This window comes from Ambystoma mexicanum, chromosome 10 (genome assembly GCF_040938575.1).
Source record: "Ambystoma mexicanum isolate Mex_15411 chromosome 10, UKY_AmexF1_1, whole genome shotgun sequence".
Classification (NCBI taxonomy): domain Eukaryota; kingdom Metazoa; phylum Chordata; class Amphibia; order Caudata; family Ambystomatidae; genus Ambystoma; species Ambystoma mexicanum.
Window position 1 is genome coordinate 95718254 of NC_090932.1, and position 19526 is coordinate 95737779.

General features: G+C 46.6%; 1 protein-coding gene across 7 annotated transcripts in view; it reads right to left on the bottom strand.

The window, feature by feature from the left end:
- The window catches only part of ARMC9 (armadillo repeat containing 9), a 1454284-nt gene that overhangs the window by 1353956 nt on the left and 80802 nt on the right, over window positions 1-19526 (bottom strand). For all 7 annotated transcript variants that reach the window (XM_069617565.1, XM_069617561.1, XM_069617566.1 and 4 more), the window contains exon 2: window positions 17457-17536. In XM_069617565.1, the coding sequence (XP_069473666.1) occupies window positions 17457-17507 (51 nt within the window). In that variant the 5' untranslated portion in view covers window positions 17508-17536. The remainder of the gene's footprint in view (window positions 1-17456; window positions 17537-19526) is intronic.

The window sequence follows — 19526 nt, forward strand, 5'->3', positions numbered from 1 at the left end:
GGAGCTCGAATACTTGTTGTTTGATTGTTCTTCACAATGTTTAATTTGTGTTGAGCTATTGAGATGTACCTGTGTGTTCGTCCTCACATGTGTTTTATGTTATCAATAGTGTGATACATAGTAGTGAAAGTACTATGTTTCAGGGACTCGATGGAGCCTCATTCCGTGCTGTCTATGCGGATACAGAAAATATAGTCGCTGCAGCACAAGAGGAAGGGAAGAGATGCGGAAACGAATCGGAGCTACAGCGTGCAGATGTTGAAGGTCGAGTCAAGAAAGTTGCAAAGAAAAAACAAAAATAAGGTTAGTTGCAATCAGTTCATAACTTTAGAAACATTTTTGTGCTGGGGACTATTTTGTTTTTTTCCAGTCAATTGTACTATACTTTATCTTGTGTTTAAACTGAACATCCATTTTCCAATCTGTTCTCTAGTTAACCGTGGGTGTACGAACTATACATACACAGACAGTGAAGCGAATGAGAGATGTTGCTTGCCAGACCATTTACACTATGGAGGAACTATTAACTCAGACGCCGCGTGTTGAGACTAGAGATGCTCATGTCCAATGGCCAGAACATGAATTGAATGTGTCCGGAGAATCCAGTAAAGTTGTAATGGACCATTGCTACAGTGCGACTGCAACACCACAAGAAGATGATACTAATGTATTGAAGATAGCTCTGAAGTAGTCGCAGATCAATTCACACAATCTACACCCGCCAAAAAAATGCCACCCAAAAAGCTGTCGACAATGTTGTGTTCTCCCATCAATGTTGAAGTAACAGATGTTGAAATGACAGAGAATGAACCAGCAGCAGCATTCACCAACGCATCAGAACCTGATATCGGCGATATTTCTTTCAATTCTGCTGATATGTCCGCAGCGATGCAGTCCGAAACAAGTGTGATGCCGGATGACAGTCTAATGAAAGAGGGCAAATACATAGTATTCGACAGTTGTTTGATGGATATTATAAGTATGCTGAAATGTGGGCATTCCGTCAGAGGGAAAGTATGTAGGAAGCCATTGATTCATGTGACTTGTCAAAAACAAGGCAGTAACGTCAAAATACATGACGCCTGTAGATTAAATCATACGTTCTCATGGTCTGCACAACCGATGCTGGGGAAACTGCCAGCAGGCAATCTACTGTGTGCAGCTGCATCACTGTTTAGTGGCTACAGTTTTAAAAAGTTAGAGTCTTTCTTTCAGTTTGTGGGACTTCATTTCATTTCTAAAACGCAGTACTACAAATACCAAAATGATTATCTGTTTCCGGCCATTAGTGATTCTTGGAAAATTGAACAATTGTCTCTAGCAAGTACATTCGAAGGGAAACGATTCAGGCTAGCCGGCGATGGATAGTGCGACAGCCCTGGATTTTCTGCCAAGTACTGCACCTACCACTTTCAGGACATGGATAGTAAGAAAATTGTGAGTTCGGTGGTTGTGCAGGTAACACAATGTACATCCTCAGTGGCCATGGAGAAACTAGGATTTATAAAATCAGTGGAATATCTACAATGGAGGGGAATGCACATCGACCTCATAGCCACAGACAGACACGTTTCAATTGCCAAGACAATGAGAGAGCAGTTCCCACATATTAAAACATCAATTTGATGTATGGCATCTTGCTAAATCAATCAATAAGAAAATCTCGGCTGCAGGGAAAAAAAAAGTTTGGAAAGTATTTCACAGTGGTCCCAGTCTATCAGCAACCATCTTTGGTGGAGCTCCAAAACTTGTGAAGGGCCAGTGGAAATACTACTTGAAAAATGGCGGTCACTGATGCACCACTGTAACAACGTTCACCGCTGGTCAGAAAACCTACATTTCCACCAATGTGAACATGGCCCTTTGTCCCCAGAGGAGGCAAGGAAGAAGAAGTGGTTGATTCCATCTTCACCGACACACAAAGCCGTTGAGAAGATTGTTTTCGATAAAACTCTATCAAGAGATTTGAGGGGACTGACGGAATTCTGTCACACAAGAGGTTTGGAGGTGTTCCACAATATGTGCCTAAAGTACAGGCCAAAGCGCTTGCATTTCAGCATACAGGACATGAAACATAGGACTCTACTTGCGGTCTTGGCCCATAACGAGAATCTCTGCCGTGAACAATCTAGGACTACGGGTAATGTAAGGATGCCTCGCTACACTAAGGTGTTTTCTAAAAGAAGTAAGCAATGGGTGATCAAACCAGTCTGAGGAAATGGACTTAAAAAGCCTTATTGTTGCTGTACTCGAGAAGCACAGATATGGAATTTTGAACGTTTTTGTGCAGAGCACTGATGCATTGCCACCAAACATTGCCACTGTGCCATGTCCACCCAAAGCAGAGCTGGTTGTGAAGTACAAATCCCGGTTTAAATAATTGTAATATGATTGTCTTTTTGTAAATAAATGTTATTGTACAGTGTACATACAAAGTGTGCTAACCCTAACCCCTCCCTTCACCATCCTGGGTGGCGAACAACCTGGGTGTCATCTTTGACTTCTCTCTCTATTCACCTCATATCGCTGACCTTGTCAATATGTGTATGTATATATTTTTGTTGCTGTAACTAAGTTTCGCAATCTCATGTAAATGCTGCGCACTGTTAACCGAGGGGAGGCTTGCGTATTGCAAATAATAAAACAAACAAACAATAAATCTCACTTTCAACTCAACTCCTCGGGTAAGTTATACTTTCCCTGACCTTCCCCCAAAAAGTCAATGTCTCCATAGTTATGGTTCTCTAGGGCTGCAAAGCTCGCGGACAACGAGCACAAAATTAGGGTGCTCAGAACGCGCCAAGCGAGCCGTTGCAGATGGGAGAGAAGCCAGTTCGCATTTAATATGCCAATTGCTGAATATTCTATAAACATTTAATATTAAATAAATGTACTTTACCAAATGTACCGTGTTGCTGTTTGATTTGAAAGTACACTTTCATATTCCGAATTGTGGCGCGCTGTGTTGTGAGTTGATCTGTGTTGGTTTCCGGGGTTCTGTGTGAAGTCGCGTAGAAGACGACTGGGCGCGTTTGCCTAACCAGCACAGTAACGTCACGGAGAGAGGTGGGGAATATGAATGTTTTGATAATGTCAGGCTCAGGGGCGGGGAATATGATTTAGTGCCGCAAAAGCAGGTCAGCCAGGGCGATGCGGCAAGTGATAGGATTATCACAAAATGGCAGCGCCCTACTGCTTGTTTTCGCGTGTGTTTAATGGACGAAAACTCGGGTAAGGTCCATAGGAAATTTTTCTAAAATCGAGCGATTTAGGCTTAAAAACACATGGCCGACCCGTAGGGCCAATAAAAAATTTTGACCGAACCATTCCTTTAACCCCAGAAGAATTGTTCAAATCACTACTAATGTAATGCTGGGACAGATGGTGTGCGGCGCACTGGGGCAGCAAGGCTCACATTCCTTGTTTAATTGGCTTCAGACTGCCTTAATAAATCTGTATGCAAGCCCAATGGATATGAAAGAAATGTGGGGCCCCTGGGGTTCACTAACGGAAGCGACAGATCTGCTTAGAGAGATGGGTTTTCAGTGCGCAATGTACAGTGCAAATTTCACAGGGCCTGACATGGAGATGTTTACAGCTGGAATGCGCGCGCGCTTGTTGAGGAATGCCCCGGGCCATATGAAGGGAGCATTGATTTTATTGCTGGGCCCAGTGCAAGGTAAAGCCATTGGTGAGGTTGCACTGCTGCTAGGGCAATTAGACGGGCTGGATGTGCGCAAAGCAGCGCGCCTTGTGGCAGCGAGTAATGACTCGGAGAAAAAGCATGGCAAAAATGCAAAGTCTAAAGAGAAAAGTGACAATTGAAATCAAACGCAGGGAAATGTGGGTGGACCTGCTAAAAGCGGGAATTCCAAAGGAAGAGATAGACGGTAAACCCACACCTGTGCTGCTTGAGAAATGGAAAAAACTGAAGAAACAGGGGTCAGGCAAAACTAGGCCTTCTGCACCCTCTGAAGAAGAGGTGTTGAAGCCCAAAGTGCAGGCAAAAGTGACCCTGATTTCTCAAAGGACAAATGGGAGGTCCTAGACCCAATTTTTGATTGAAGGGCTGGCTCTGTCTTTGAGGTACGGTTAATAAAGAGAACCAGTCCCAAAGACAGACACCCTTTTGTGCCACTTACATTGTATTTGGACGAGAAAGTGAAACATGTCTTGGCTCTATTAGACACGGGAGCTGGGGTAACCATTTTGAATGGCAATCCCAGTAATTATCTGGTCCCAGAGTTTTGGTCAATGTGTATGGGGGAGCAGAAACTGTTGCAAAAGACTTTAATGTAAAGATGTCAATTGGTGAGGGATTGCCCTTCACAGCAAATGTTCTGATTGCAGACCTACCCGAGTATATTCTGGGCATGGATGTGTTGTTGGGCAAAAGTGTGACTACAGATTTAGGTGAATTTGTTTTTGGCAATCGGAAAATCCATGTTAGAGTCGTTAGCCCCGTGGTGGTTGGGCATGCAAAATGGTCCCCCTTGCATTTACCTCCTCCTGCTGAGCCAGTGTGCGTGAAACAGTACAAGTTGCCAGGAGGGCACAAAGAGATTGGTGAAACTATTGAGTCATTGGTGAAAGCTGGCATAATGAGGCTGGCAGTCAGTCCATTCAACTCTCCGATCTGGCCTATCCGCCGGCCCAGATGGGGCGTGGCGTCTGACAATTGATTTTCACGCCTTGAACAAGCAGGTGCCACCATTAGCTGTGGTGGTGCCAGACATCATTACTCGGATTGAAAACCTTACGAAAGAAGTGGGTGAATGGCATGTGGTCCTTGACTTGGGCAATGCATTTTTCTCCATTGATATTGATGCTGAACCACAAGACCAATTTGCTATTACTAGGGGAGACAGAAAATTTACATTTACTAAATTGCCCCAGGGGTATTGTCATAGTCCCACTCTGTGTCATGGATTGATTACCAGAGACTTGAAGATGATACAGTTGGATGATGTGTATGTTGCCCGCTATATTGATGACATCATGTTAACCAGTGTTGAGAAAGAACATGTAGAAAAAGCTGCTGAAAAGTTGATCACACACATGCGAAACCGGGGGTGGGCCATAAATCCCAAAGAGATACAGGGGACCGCTCAAGAGGTGAAATTTTTAGGTGCAATCTCGTCTGGGTCAGTTAAGAAAATTCCTGTCCCTGTGATTGACATGGTTCAGCAGATGAGTCCACCAGCAAATAAAAAAGAGGCACAAAGATTCATTCGGTTAATGGGTTTTTGGAGAAATCACATAACTCATTTAAGCCCGATACTGAAACCCATCTACAAAGTCACCAGAAAGAAACATGATTTCACATGGGGCCTAGAGCAACAGTCTGTCTTTCAGCAGGCTAAGGACGCTTTGCAGAATTACATCACGCTGGGCCCCATGACGAAAACGGATCTTTTTGAACTGGAAATTCATGTCTACAATGATGTCGCTGTGTGGAGCTTGTGGCAAAAGCAAGGACAGAAAAGAGTGCTGCAAGGTTTCTGGTCAAGAAAACTCACAGATCCTATGACAAGATACACTCCGTTTGAGAAACAAGTTGCTGCAGTGTACTGGGCTCTAGTTGAGACTGAAAGAATCACAGGCAAGCAACCAGTGACAATCTGCACAGAAATTCCGATCATGGGCTGGGTGCGCGACTCTGCTGCAAGCGGAAAAAGTGGCAGGGCGCAAGACGTCACTCATGTCAAATGGAAATGGTATTTACAGCAACGTGCAAAAGCTGGCCGCACAGGGATTTCCAGACTGCAAGAACAAATGCTGGAGGCAGTGGATCTGGAAGCGATGCCTGAACTGAGCACCCGCGCGGCCTTGCCAGAATCTCCCTTCAGAGTCGCACCCGCCTATGATACATTGACAGAGGAAGAACAATATTTTGCATGGTTCACGGACGGCACAGCAAAGTATGATAAAGGGCAAAGACACTGGCAAGCTGTTGCATTCCAGCCCCACCGAGAAACACTGCTGGTGCGAGAAGGTGTGGGAGGATCCAGTCAATATGCTTAACTGCAGGCGGTGGCCTCCGTGATTGAGCAGGTGAAAGAGACAGAGACTGCATACATATACACGGACAGTTGGGCCACATATCAAGGCCTGACGCATTGGGCACCGGCATGAAGAAGAGACGGCTGGCAGATCAAGAACACTCCGATCTGGGGTGGGCCGGACATCTGGAAGAGATGTGGTGCAAAGGTGAGAGGTGCAAAATCTGCATTGGGCATGTCGATGCACACATGCCCCCTGACACCTCACTGGCTGCCCTGTTCAACAACGAAGTGGATCAAATGGCAAAGATTTGCCCAGTGACAACCCCTGAAGAAGCTTAGGTATTGCAAGGCATGGCGGACTGGGCACACCAAACCTCATGGCATCTAGGGCAAGCAGGAACCTATGAATGGGCTAAGAGGAGACAATTGCCCATTACCATGGATCATGCCAAGCAAGCTGCCTCCCAATGGTCCATGTGCTGCGAAGTGAAACACTATCCATTGGAGAGGAAGCCTCAAGGCCCTTTGAGAAGAGGTGAGAAAGCTGCTGGCGTATGGCAAGTTGGCTACATTGGCCCTTTGACGCCCGAGAATGGAAAACATTATGTGTTGACCATGGTAGACACATATTCTGGACTGCTGTTAGCCTATCCAGTTGCCCATGCAGATCAACGGGCTACCTTGCAAGGAATGGAATACCTCATCAGGCACTATGGCATTCCGGATGAAATCCAATCAGATCAAGGCAGCCATTTTGCTGGACACAATGTGCAGAACTAGGCGCTAGAACAAGGCATCAAATGGACACTGCACATCAGTCGATACCCAGAATCCTCTGCTCTGGTGGAGCGCAGCAATGGGCTGCTCAAGCAACAAATAAAGAAACTGACTAAGACTCACACTCTCAAGGGGTGGTCCAAACACCTGGCACAAGCACTGTTTGAACTGAACAATCGTCCGTTGGGAAACCGGCAGACACCCTCTGTGAGACTGACAAGTGAGAAAGTGGAATCCACAAAGACTCTTATTGTGTGGAAAACCGACAAAGAAGCAAAGCTGCCTGTGCAAGCCACGGCAGGTAGCATTGGACTTGATTTATCTACCTATGGAGATGATGTTATACCAGCAGGGCAAACTAAATCCATATCGCTGGGTATTGGCATCAAATTGCCGGCTGGCACTTATGGACACATTGCTGCACAATCCAGCCTGGCAAAAAAGGCATTGACATTTTGGGAGGTGTGATTGATCCTGATTATAGAGGGACTGTTTCGGTACTTCTACATAATGCTGGTGCATCTGCGGTACCATTAACTAAATATGACCGAATTGCACAATTGATTTGTGAGCAAGCCGTTGAAAGTAAGTAAGCCCCAGACACTACCCTGAAGGGCGAAGGAGGCTTCGGTAGCACCGGGAAGGTGGTGTGGGTTCACCATCCAAACAAAAAGCCAGAGGCTGGAGAGGTGTTAAGTCAAGGTGTTGGAAGTACTTATGTTGTACTATTGCAAAATTCTGACATGCCTGTTTATATTCCTGCTACTAGGCTCACACCACGAACGTAGAGCAGTATGAAGGGGATGGGACTTGCCTTGCTGTGGGTGCTCCTGACCTGCCAAGCAAACACTTTCTCTGTAAAGAATGGGTTGATGCAAGGCGCTAGATGGACGCTGAGAATCGCATGCACTACACCTGATGCTCCAGTCCTGCGCGATGACAACAACCGCACCCTAACCTGTGAGAAAAGCGCTACAAATGAGTATCCACAGGGAACTGCTAAAGTATTGGCTTGGCATATTGTCGGGCACCTTTTGTCACTAACTCATATGACTGGTGCTTATGAAATCCTAGGCCCAAACGTTTCAGTGAATGGATCCAACAATTTGTTTGATGTTTCATGTTTTTTCTGCCCCAAGAACTGCAGAGAGAGTACTCGCCAAGATTTTTTGGACTATAACTTGACTAAATGCATTTCATACAATTGTGCGATGAAACAGCCACTACCGGATGGTGGTATGGTGTTTGTATCAAAAACTAATATTGTATATGGTAGGCATCCCACTTGGAGAATGGTATTCTTTAAGTCACACAAGGTAGAAACTGTGAACATGCTAAATTTTCCAGTAGTAAGACAACATTTAAATTGCAAGCATGTAATGCACGCCTCTATCATTACAGAGGTACACTTTTAGACATAGATTTATCACGAGGCAATGTTTCCTTATTACAACCAAGCTGCTACAAAAAGGAGTCAATTTCTATGGCCCATCGCCAAATTGCGCGTAGCTAGGGGGTTAGAGTAATTGATTGCGGGAGCAGCGGGGTTGGGAACAGGAGCTTGAAACGCTTTTGACATAGAAACAGTGCGCAATAAGTTAGCTACTATGGGTTCTGATGCCAGCGCTGCTATAAAACTTCTGGCCCAGTGGGGCGCCTTGATAAGCCCTACCCTGCGAAACACTGCTACAAGTATTGGCAACCACTGGAGATGACAGAATTTTAGCTATGAAGACATTTTTTCTGCCGTAGGGCAGGTCAACAAGACTGTTAAAGACACACGATGCATTTTATGGCAAACCTTGTTAAATCAGCAGGTGTTGGCTTTTCGCTCCGAGTGGGGGCGACTATCCTCAACTCACTGGCACACAGAGCTACAGTTACCAGCAAACATATGGATTCAACCGTTTGCTTTTGATTGCATGAATAACACATGCCACACTTTATTGCAAGTTAGTAGAACCACTTACGCTTTCGAAATATGGTGCCCTTTCATAGTCTTGCCTATGAAAATAAATGGTTCCTGGTGGGTTCCGCAGATGCAAGGGGAATGGTTATACAGCCAAAACTACACCATCCACAGTCACACCTGCATGCCCTGGGATCAGGGGTGGGTGTGTCCCCAAACTGGGAGGATTCCAGACCCATGCATGCATCCCATAGCCGGGGAGTGCACCTGGATGCAATACCACATTAATGGGACTGACATTTTCCAGATAGACCAGCACAAGGCCTGCATAATTACTAATCATTCCTTGCTTATTAATAATTATAGGCTGCTGGGAAACCCTCAAGTATTTTGTGTAGATCAGGTTATGACTATCTTAGACATTGTTACTCACACCTTATATTCATTGATCCGATGGTCTCACACCACTTTGCATGCCGAGTTCACGCAACTGCTTAACTGGACTCTACCCTATGGAGTAATCACTGCCAGGCTTCAAGCTATAAGACAATTTGCTCAAACCGCTTGGAAAGACTTCCAAACGTTAGCTACCTCAGTTATCTCTGCAGAGTGCAAGATGATGATAGACAGGAATCAATTAATCCAAACAGCTGACCATCTGCAATCAGATAACACTCACCACTGGTGGGATGTATTCACTAAATGGTCCCCCTCCTCCACAAAGCTGCTTAATATAATGCTACATCCCTTTTTGTGGCTGCTGATTTCCCTAATACTGATTGCTATAGTTTTCATTGGGCTCTTGCGCAGAATGACGTTTCTCTATAATAGAATTACTGCGCTAGAAAAACGTTTAATCGGCCTACAGCACACCGTACACGCATCTAAATCACAGAACTGAGTCACCATTTTCAAGCCTTACTTCGAAAGGGGTGGAATGTCGTGAAAAGCCTCTAGGCGCTTGCGGTAACCTGCACTTGGATTAACCTACTGAGCAATCTTGCGTGTATTTAGAGCGTATTCGAAGCATGCAGGAAAATGCTGAACCAGCCAGGCCTCTCGCACTGAGTGAGCCAGCATGCTTGCGAGGGGTTAATTGCGAAGTTCCTTCAAGACATAAACATCTAGTTTTGCATGAAGCCCTGCACTGCTTGTAGGAGCCAAGCACGGCCAGTCTCTTCTGCGCTCTGCGAAGTCAGGTGCACTGATAACACATGAATGTAGAAAAGGCGCTTCGCACAACAAAGTACACTGAGCCTGAGACAGTAACTTTCCAGTAAAAAACATGTTTTGCCGCCTAGAAGCTTCTCGAAGAGCTGGTACGTCATAGTGATTGACGTGCAGCCCCTAATAAGAGAACTTTACGTGTCCAGTTAGGGGAGGACTCTTCCTGGGTTGTTCGTGAGGCGCGCGCACGGAGAGAAACAGCGCCTGGGCAACCAGCCGTGCACTAGAGGGCGGAGGCTCCTGGCATCACATTCCCGCTTTGGGTGCAGGCCTTGGGGACTAGGCCAGTCCATGAACAGCGCCGGGCATACTGAGTGGCGTGGGTCCTCTGTGTGATTCAATCGTACTTCCATCTACGATTCCTAGGAGTGTAAGATTCATAATTGCATATTCATCTGTGACTGATACTCTGTATTATTCAGCTTGCACTTTAATTCCCATATTACTGAAAACTGCTGCTTGATTATAATTAGTGTATGTAGTAAATAAAAGCAAGCATCAAATCTTCTGTGTGATTGGCTTTCCTCCAGACTGAGTTCATTGTGCTTCGCATAGATTCTTACTTGTGTGGGAGAGTGATTAGGAGTAATTTATTGCACCAAGGGCTGGCCCCAGGGGGGGGGTGCGGGTTCCCCTTTTCACTACACCGCCACCTCTGGGACCCCGATTTTTCAAGGATTATTTTGGCGGGACCTGGACTCCTGCTTTCTTTTCCTGTAGTTCCTGGACCACCTTCTGCAGCTGGACCACCTCCCTAGACATTGCAGAGGTCTCATCCTCTAGCGCTGATAAACGCTGCTCTGCCTCATCCAACCTGTCACTGTGCCTTTTGAGGCGGACCTGAATATGAACAAACATATAGGAGCGTATCCATCTTGTTGTCCAGGGAGGAGATGGCACTCTGCAGCTGGGTTAGAATACATTTAATGTCTCTGAGAGGGTCTGGCGAGGGCTCCATTTGTTCAGCTGCCTCCCGGGTCTCCTGTGCTCCCCGGGTTGCCGCCTTTGAATGTGAAGGGATACCGTTTGGCAGCTTGGGCTGTGTTTTATCAGTCTTCCCCATTTTGGCCCAGTAGCTTGCAATCTCAGATCACACCAGGACCGTACCGGAAGCGTGAAACACACAGCAAACTCTCTGCAGCGTTTAGTACTCCATGTGGGGGCAATCCCTTGCACTCTGGGAACAGCTGCAGACCCTCGATTCAATGTGTAATTCCTCTGTAGTGGTGGCATTTAGGTACCAATAGCTCCACTTTAGGCTACATAGCACAATGCTATAGCTCAGGATCCAATCATTTGTGGCACTTTCCGCCGATTCACCAGTTCAGTCACTCTGGGTCGACCTCCCCCCCCACAGCATTTGTGCCTTTGGATCTCACACAGTCCAACCTCATGCATTTCCAAGCCGCATGTCCTTACGATACCAGATTGATGTGGATACCAGTGTGGAACTTCCAAAATTGCAATTATTCTATAGGACCCCCATGCTACCTGCCACCATTAGCCACTCAGCTGAAGGTGAGAGCACACATGTATAGCGCCGGGATACAAGGCTGCATTATTTATGTATGGGCACTTGCTGCCTCTCCAAGGTGACTCCCGCTGCACTGGGGACACACACCAAAGACTTAAACCAGCAGGCCTACAGCTCCCCACGTCTCAGGATGGTGTTGGTGGTGCCTCCCGGTCCGATACGCCTGATGCACTCACCTCCAACTCTGCGTCCTGTTGCAGTAACTCACCGGTGACCGCAGTGCAGCACCGGCTGTAGCACTCAAGAACTAAGAGCCAACAACATGGAGAGCGAGCCCAGCAGTGCCCGCTCTGCCTCACTCTGCGCCGGAGCTCAGGAGCCCAGCAACCAGCTTCTCCGCTTCCTATTGTTGGAGCAGCCGGTGATCCTCGCTGCAGGACTCGAGCAGCACCAGTGTCACCCAGGCTGCACCCATTGCTGGGAATTCATCGAAGGAAATGGGCCCGAGTTTTCCAATCCCCCGCCTCCTCCCGCTCACAGCCATGGGGCTCCGGCTTGCCAGCCCCCAGCGGGAGCGATGCTGCGCCATTCCTGTGCAGATCACCACCCAGGCTCTGCTGTTTCCGCTCCCGCAGACCTCAGCAGCAAACACCAGCAACCAGGCCTCCTCACCCCCTAAGGAGGCTGGTATCCGCTGCAGGCACCTCCAGCACATATGCCCAAGGGTTTTCAGGGCTAATCAGCCACAGAATGAAAGGATTGTAAATGGATTTACGGCAGGAATGCAGGAGCTCACATAACAGTGGCCATCTTGGTGCTGCTCTCGAGCGCCCCCCCCCACCATGCCGAAACTATATTTCTTACGATGCTCATGTGTTCTTGAATTCTCTGGGCTGTCTGAGAAAGGGGTAATACTGCTTCCTCTCTTTCTTCCCATGTTTCACATAATATGTCTGGTACATTGCAGCGGAAGAACTCTGCAAGACACCAAAGGTTACCAGCAGGGCTAAGATTAGTGCTCTAATTCTACTGCACATATAGTTTTTAACGTGTTAATAGTTAACAAGTTAAATTGGCAATGATTCTTAAAAAGACCCTGAAGAAAGTACTTTTTTTAACCTTGAGAAACTGTGTGCCGTCAGTTAAAATGCACAGGATTTGTGGCGCGTAGCTTACCCTGAATTTGCTTGAGGGCGAAGATAGGGAACCGTCACGAGAGGTTTTAAGGAAGGAACCCGGCAGCGTGAGTGAGCATCTGGTGCGCAACTCGGAAAAGAGAAGAAACAGCTGCAACAACATCTAATTTTGGTCTGCACAGTGTTGAGTAGATGCCAAGAAAACTGAAGCACGCTTGGGAATATTTGAAGCGTGGGTGCTGCTTTCAGTGTCAATCACGCTAAGAAAGTGAATCCTAACACGGACAAATTAACCCTTCAGAAAAAGGAAATCCTGTCACACTGTACAGAGAAATAAACAAGTGAGTCTCCAAGCTTTAGGTGGAAGCAGTCAGATAAAGAAGTGGGAGGAACTATTTCACTGAGACAGGGCTGAAGTTTCAGAAAGGGATTGTAACTATTCAATGTATTTCATTTCAGTTCTTCCAGTCACCAGCAAGATCGGCGATCAGCAGGGACCTGATCTTTGTTGTTTTATCCACTTCCCCTTTCCCACCGGGGTGGCCAACTCGGTAATTGTAATTTAAAGATTGCAGGGAAGGCCATACTAAGGGGTCTGCTGGATGCATGGTCTGCCCCTACAGGAATGGTGAGATGGGACCTTATAGCATGCATCTATTCCTCATTTCCGATGTCTCCAAAGATCCCACAATGTCCATTGCAATGCAGAAATAGGGGATCTCTATTATTGGCAGGGGCTGTAAAGGGGCAGGTGGAATGTTATGAGAGGTTGTCTTTTGACAGAATGCGCATGTCAATATAAAATTCCGGACATCGACACATACACCTGGCCAGTAAAATCGGCTTATTAATTGGCCCTGGGCTTTGGCTGTGCCTAGATGACCTGAAGTTTGTGCATGCACAATCTCGAATACCATTCTTCTATAGATTTTGAAAAAGGTACTCTTCTAACTTCTTGTACGGGCACAACCTTTAAGAAACCTTCAGGCAAGGATAGGGTTGTCCCGTTTAGTGAAGACAAGCTAAGGGAGTGTCTCGGGGAGGTAATCTTCCTTGTTTTTAGTTGGAATCTCACTAATGGTTTAAACTTCATCGGCTTCACCAAACCCTTTTCTATCTCTCTCTGTGGCCTTGCTTTCCTTTACTTTGTCGAATCTGGACAAGAGGGCGGTTTCTAAAATAACTTAGGCTACGCTTTCACTAGGTAGGGAAGTTGGCCCTTATTTTGCATTAGTATTTAAATGTCTCCTCGGTAGTCTGGTTCAATTAGCCTTGCCAAGACATCCATCCCATATTTCCAGGCTAATCGAAACTTAGATGCAAGTCTAATATAAGTCCCTTTAGGGGCTATTAAGACTAAATCCATAGGTATTAATTCTATTTTCCCTGGGTCTATGATTATGTCTCAGCTACTGGAAAGTTTGAACCCTATTGACTCAGCCGTGGCTACTAATGGGCTCATGGATCTTACGCTTAATCGGGCAAATTCTAGGGTTCTCCAGTTTGTGTCAAATAGGCCAGATCCCAGTTCTAACACCACTTGTAAGGGTGCAGTAGTGAGAGATAGACACAGGTGGCCTTTTTGTTGCTACAGACTTTTATTTAAATTAAAGTAGGGTTGGGGAAAGGCCTCACTAGCTCAAACGCTAAGAGGGGTTTCCCTGTATCAACACATCTTAAATGGTTCTGTCAGCAAGTCAAAATAAAGTTAAGTCCACCATTGTGTCAAAAATCCTAACTTCAGCCCTTATACTAACAACTCAATATAAAGTGCAAAGGGGTTGTCTTCTCGGCAGGCCATTCATAGTTCTTTTGCAAATTCATAGCACAAAGTTCCAAATGGTGAAAAAACAAAGTTCAATAGGGTTCAAGAGAATGCCTCCCTTCTCTTGACTTCTCACAATGTTCCCAAGTCCCATGGGGAATGACTCCCTTCTCCTGGTTTATTTTCCACTTCCTTGAAGTGCCAAAAGAATGTCTCTCTTTTCTTAGCTTTGCCACAATGTTCACAAATCCCAGGGGCTGTCTCCCTTCCCCAGGCTTCTCTTCTCCCTGGTACTGTGACTATGAAGAGTAACAATTGTCCTTATATATAGGTATGAGTCCCAGACTCGCCACAGTTTTCTTTCTAGGTAGACTTGGTGGACTCTCCTGCCAAGTATTACCTTTCGCACAGCCAAACTGGTTCACCTTCCACCCAGGTACTGTGACTATGAGGATGAGCAACTCATTTATTTCTGTTATGGGTGCGAGTGCCAGACTTGCCTGTCTTCGGTACTTCTCCTTCTAGGCAGGGTGGTTTACTCTCCGGCCAAGCATTACCATATATCATCATATGTGTGAAAGTTTCTTCAGTATTACTTTCAGGGTCCCAGACTTTCAGCTCAGGGTATTTCTCTCCCTTCTCTGCTTGCCACCACTTCCTCTGCTTTTCAGGGTCCCAGACCCTAGGTTTGGGGTATTTCTCCCCCTTCTCTGCTTGCCACCACCTTTTCTGGTTCCCAGCGCCTTTCTGCCCCTCGGCATACCGGTTTTCCTGGTTAACAAGGGTGTCCGCCTTCTCCCAGCTTGCTCCGTCAGCTGCGGGACTCGTGGTCCTTGGGGAGGCTTTTTATGGTCAGCGGCGGCTCCGCAGCACCAACCGTCTGTCTGGAAGCCATTGCGCTTCCCAAGCTTCAAGACCGCCTGTGTCCGCCAGCCTTCCAGCCTTCCTGTCTCAGGACCAGCTCTGGAGCTCTCAGCTTCTTCCTGGGCGTTGCAGCTTTCTCCCAGTTTCAGGTAGACACAGTATCTTCCCTGGCGGCTTCTCCAGGGAGGACTGCTTTCCATAGAAGTCCTTCTTTCCTTAGCAGGGTTCGGGTTCGGCCTGGTTCCCACAGCTGGTCTACTCACTGTATTTCTGGGGGTGCTCTCCTGCACTGCGTGCATCTTCTTCGTCTCAGTACATTTCTCTAAGATGTCAGAACTGTTCTTTTTCGGCTCAGTACTGTTCAGGGGAAGACAAAGTCCTACTTTGCTCACATACCTAGAAGTATGAGAGATTCCAGGGTAAGAGGGTGAGGGAGCAGGGATAGTGGTAGGAATATACTGTGTCTCTCTTAGCATGTCATCCTTAATCCCATGAGGGATTTCCCTCACCATGTGATCCTCCTGCTATGCACCATTCCCAGGGGATGATTGGAGTGTGGTTCAAAGGACCTGGCCGCAGGAGAAGGGTTCTGCTCTATGGGAGAAAGGATAATATCCAAGGATTTGTCGCACCATCCATCTTAAAATCAGGGCTTAAAACAGAGCTTCAGCCTGTGCCACCTATAGGGAGAAGCTTATTGTAGCCCAAAGAGGGAAAGAAAATCAATCCCTTGCAATCCAACCAAATGTGTAATTGTCAGACACCCAACTACCCTCTGAAGACCTATGAGAACCACAGTGGGTACCCATTAGGAGAATCTAGGAGGGTCAACATGTGACCTTGAACACATTTGTTACTGCCAGGAAGTTAAATCAAAGGCTAAAAAAAAAAGTCTGGGGCACAATAAATCCTAGAGACTTTGAGCGAATAATTTGAGTGCTACTGACGCGTACCTATAGTAGGAAGAGAGGGAAGGGACTGTGGACCCCAGTCAAGAGCCAGAGAGGTACTTGTAATAGGCCAACCCTCTTACTTAGGATCAGTCAAAGCCTGATACTTTAACTTTCTGCTGAAAAAGAAGGTAACAGTGAATGTTTCCAAGGTCTCACATTGCTGTTGATCCCTCGGCTATAATCCTTGTGATGAGGAGTCCCTGCCTGGTTCTGGGGACGCCCAAGGTGGTGATTGAGGGGGCTGAGTGCCACTGCGGGCCAGTGAATATTAAGCCCAAGGGGCAGTAAGGGAAGGATCCTCTGTCACCCCTATCCTGGTTCACATTACCTGGCAGGCGGCCATCACAGTGCCTCATTATAGGTCAGCCCTGGGGGCTGGAATTAGTCGCACTCCCGTAGTCAATTAGGTTAGGCAAGCCCTAAAAGTCGTGACCAAGCCCAAAACCCTTGTGAGAACTAATCACAGGAAGCAAAATTACAGAATCATTGAGCCCTGGCAAAAAATGCTTTCATGCGGGATACAATGTTTCAACTTTACTGCATGCGCAATATGAAAACAAAAACAGTGTTTCTAGCACTTACTCAGGGAGTTTCCAGCTACTAATTCACACGCTGGGAGCGCAGGAAATCTCAGCTCAGCACAGGCTGCACCAGAAATGGCTGATAAGCAAATTATCGGTCTGGTCCACCACTCTAAACCCAGATGCCTTCAGGGACAATGACCAATCTGTTCCCTCAAACAATTACAAGACACCAGTACAGACCCTTACTTAAAATACCACTCTGGAGAAAGTACAGTATATAACAAGCACCCGGGCCCTGTTGCTCTGTGTAGGTTACAAGAGGCTTACATTTGGAGAAGGCTGCAGGCTAGGCAGTGGGGAAAGAAGCAGAGGATGGAGAGATGGAGGAGAGTGGTGAGGTGGCAGCAGTGGATAGTTGTAGGTGGTGAGAATTAGAAAGATAAAAGAGGAGGTGTGTGGGGACCACAAGGACCGTGGCTTATAACAAACATTGTAACAAATATCAAGGTGCAGATGAGAATTCAAATTCTCGGTGTAAGTCATGTTGTGTGACGTGGTATGTTCTCTGATGTTACTGCATCACAGTACTGGACTCAAGTATTCCAGAAATGGCAGTAAATACATTTCTTTGTGTCCAGGGTGCTACGCGTTTAAAGTCTAGGGAGGACACTTTTCAATTAGAGGTATTTTTAAAACACCCATAAACCATGGGTCAATATCGTAGATATGAACAAGGATAACTTTCTGTCACTTACAAAAGTTAAATATTGATTCAGTGACTAACATTTTCAAAACCCTCTCCCCTCCCTATTATTTGCATACCTCTTTCACCAGTCCAAGCAGGTCAGCTTCATAGGCCAGGATATCCCCCATTGTGAAAAACCTCAAACCCTTTTCATACCCTGGATATTTAAAACAAGAAAAAAAGTATTAATTGTGTATTTGATGATTTCTATGGCAAATTTTACATCTAAACTAACATATAACACTGACAAAAATAGTCAATAAGTAGAACATTCCTGAATAAAATATTTAAAAACAAGAATACAATCAATACATAGCAATTATCAGTGAAACTTGATTGCCTAGCTTCTACCGTGCCCAAATTATTGGTGTATAGAATACTTTAACTATTACCAAATCATTCAAATATAATCTTGCAAAGACCTATTAAGTATGGACATCCTACAAACGTGACACAGATTTTCCATCAATTCTTCATTTAAGCATTGCTGACACTTTTGCAACTTTATCTTTATTCCATTTCTATCACCAATCACATTGGTTACAGGGAGTTAGTTCGGACAAAAAAGCATTACAAAAAACGGGCACAGGGTAGACCACCAGGGGGCACAGGTGACATGGTAGCCTGAAATGTCACCTCCCTTGCCTGGCCAACGTTAATGGTGGCGCATTAACTCCAGAAGCTTTTTTGGGCAATGCAAATTGGTCAGACAGCCTTGGGAATGAGCCACCGCCTTTTTGTCGACAGACTACTACCGGTGTCAGCGGTCTCGGCAGAGGTGGTGGCGGCCTAGCATGGGTGACAGCACCCCCCTCTGCAGCGTGCAATCCGGGTGAGAGCTGAACCCACACAGTTGAGCAGTTTATGGTGAGGACCATGACCTGGCACCCAAACCATCATCAAGCGGGTGCCGCACTTTGTTTGGCCTTTTCATCAAAGGACTAGCCAGGTACGCACGCCCCAGCATCGGGGCACGAAGCACCATAACGGAACAGGGCAAGGGAGAGAGATCTCTGCAGCCTGATCTGTCTGAATCAGGGCGGCCCAAGACCCGACTTCCAGGGGTCTATCGGGGCCGGGAACACAAGCTATGGTCGCCCCCACGGGACACAGAGGAGGAAAGAGCCCGGTAGACGTAGTGGCTTGCAGCGCTGCTGCAGGTCTTACAGGAGAGGTGGGGGAATTGGAGCACATGCGCTGCATCTCAGCCACCGTGCGTGTCTAGAGCTTGGCCGTCGGGCTCTGGGTGAAACACAATAACATGGACTTGTGCAAGTGGATGAACGCTGGCTCCATCAGGCCCAGCACTCGAGAACCCAGATGGCTGTTGTGGTGTGCAAAGTTTAAGGGGGTCTGAGCCAGAGCCTGGAGTAATCACGGACACCACATAAACTTGGGCCAGCGTGGTAGAATTAGGGAACCATGGCTCCCCGTAGAGCGGGGGCTCTGACGAGACCTGCGTGGAGATGTATCGGTACATGTGACTGGGCTGTAACTTGTAAAACCGTAGCTTCAGAAAGAGTGAAACAGCTACCTGCCACCTACTCGTACGCTGCAACCGGGCTTCAGCCGCGGTGAACACGCTGGACCACAATACTGTGGCTATACTCTGGGGCTTTGGCCGCGGTGGAGACAAGGTTGAGATGAGCCACATGGAAGGCATTCCGACTATCCTCGGAAGAGACCAAGACGTATCAACCAAGGTGGATGCGTGCCCGTTACTGGAAGAGATACGATCTATAAAGAACGGCATAACGACGGCTATATCAGAATTGAAAGTCAGAGTGGATGAAGTGGAGGATAAACTAGAATCACTGGTGAATAACCAGATGGCTATCTATCTCAAGGAGATGAAATTCAAAAGCTGCTTTCTGGGTCTGAAGCAGAGGGAAACTGGCCTCATGTCCAAAATCGACAACCGAGACAGGTGTTCAAATATCTGCATTATGGGGCTCATTGAAATGCAAGGAGATTGGCCTCTATCTCTTAAACGCCAGGTGAAAGCCTTAGTCAACACACTATTTGATGTGCCCCCAACACCAGAAATAACATTTAACAGAATTCAGTGAGGGGAGGCCCCGCCAAATGGACCAAGATCAGTTCTGGCAAGGTGTCACTAGTTCAGGCAGAAGATGGATATTGTGCAA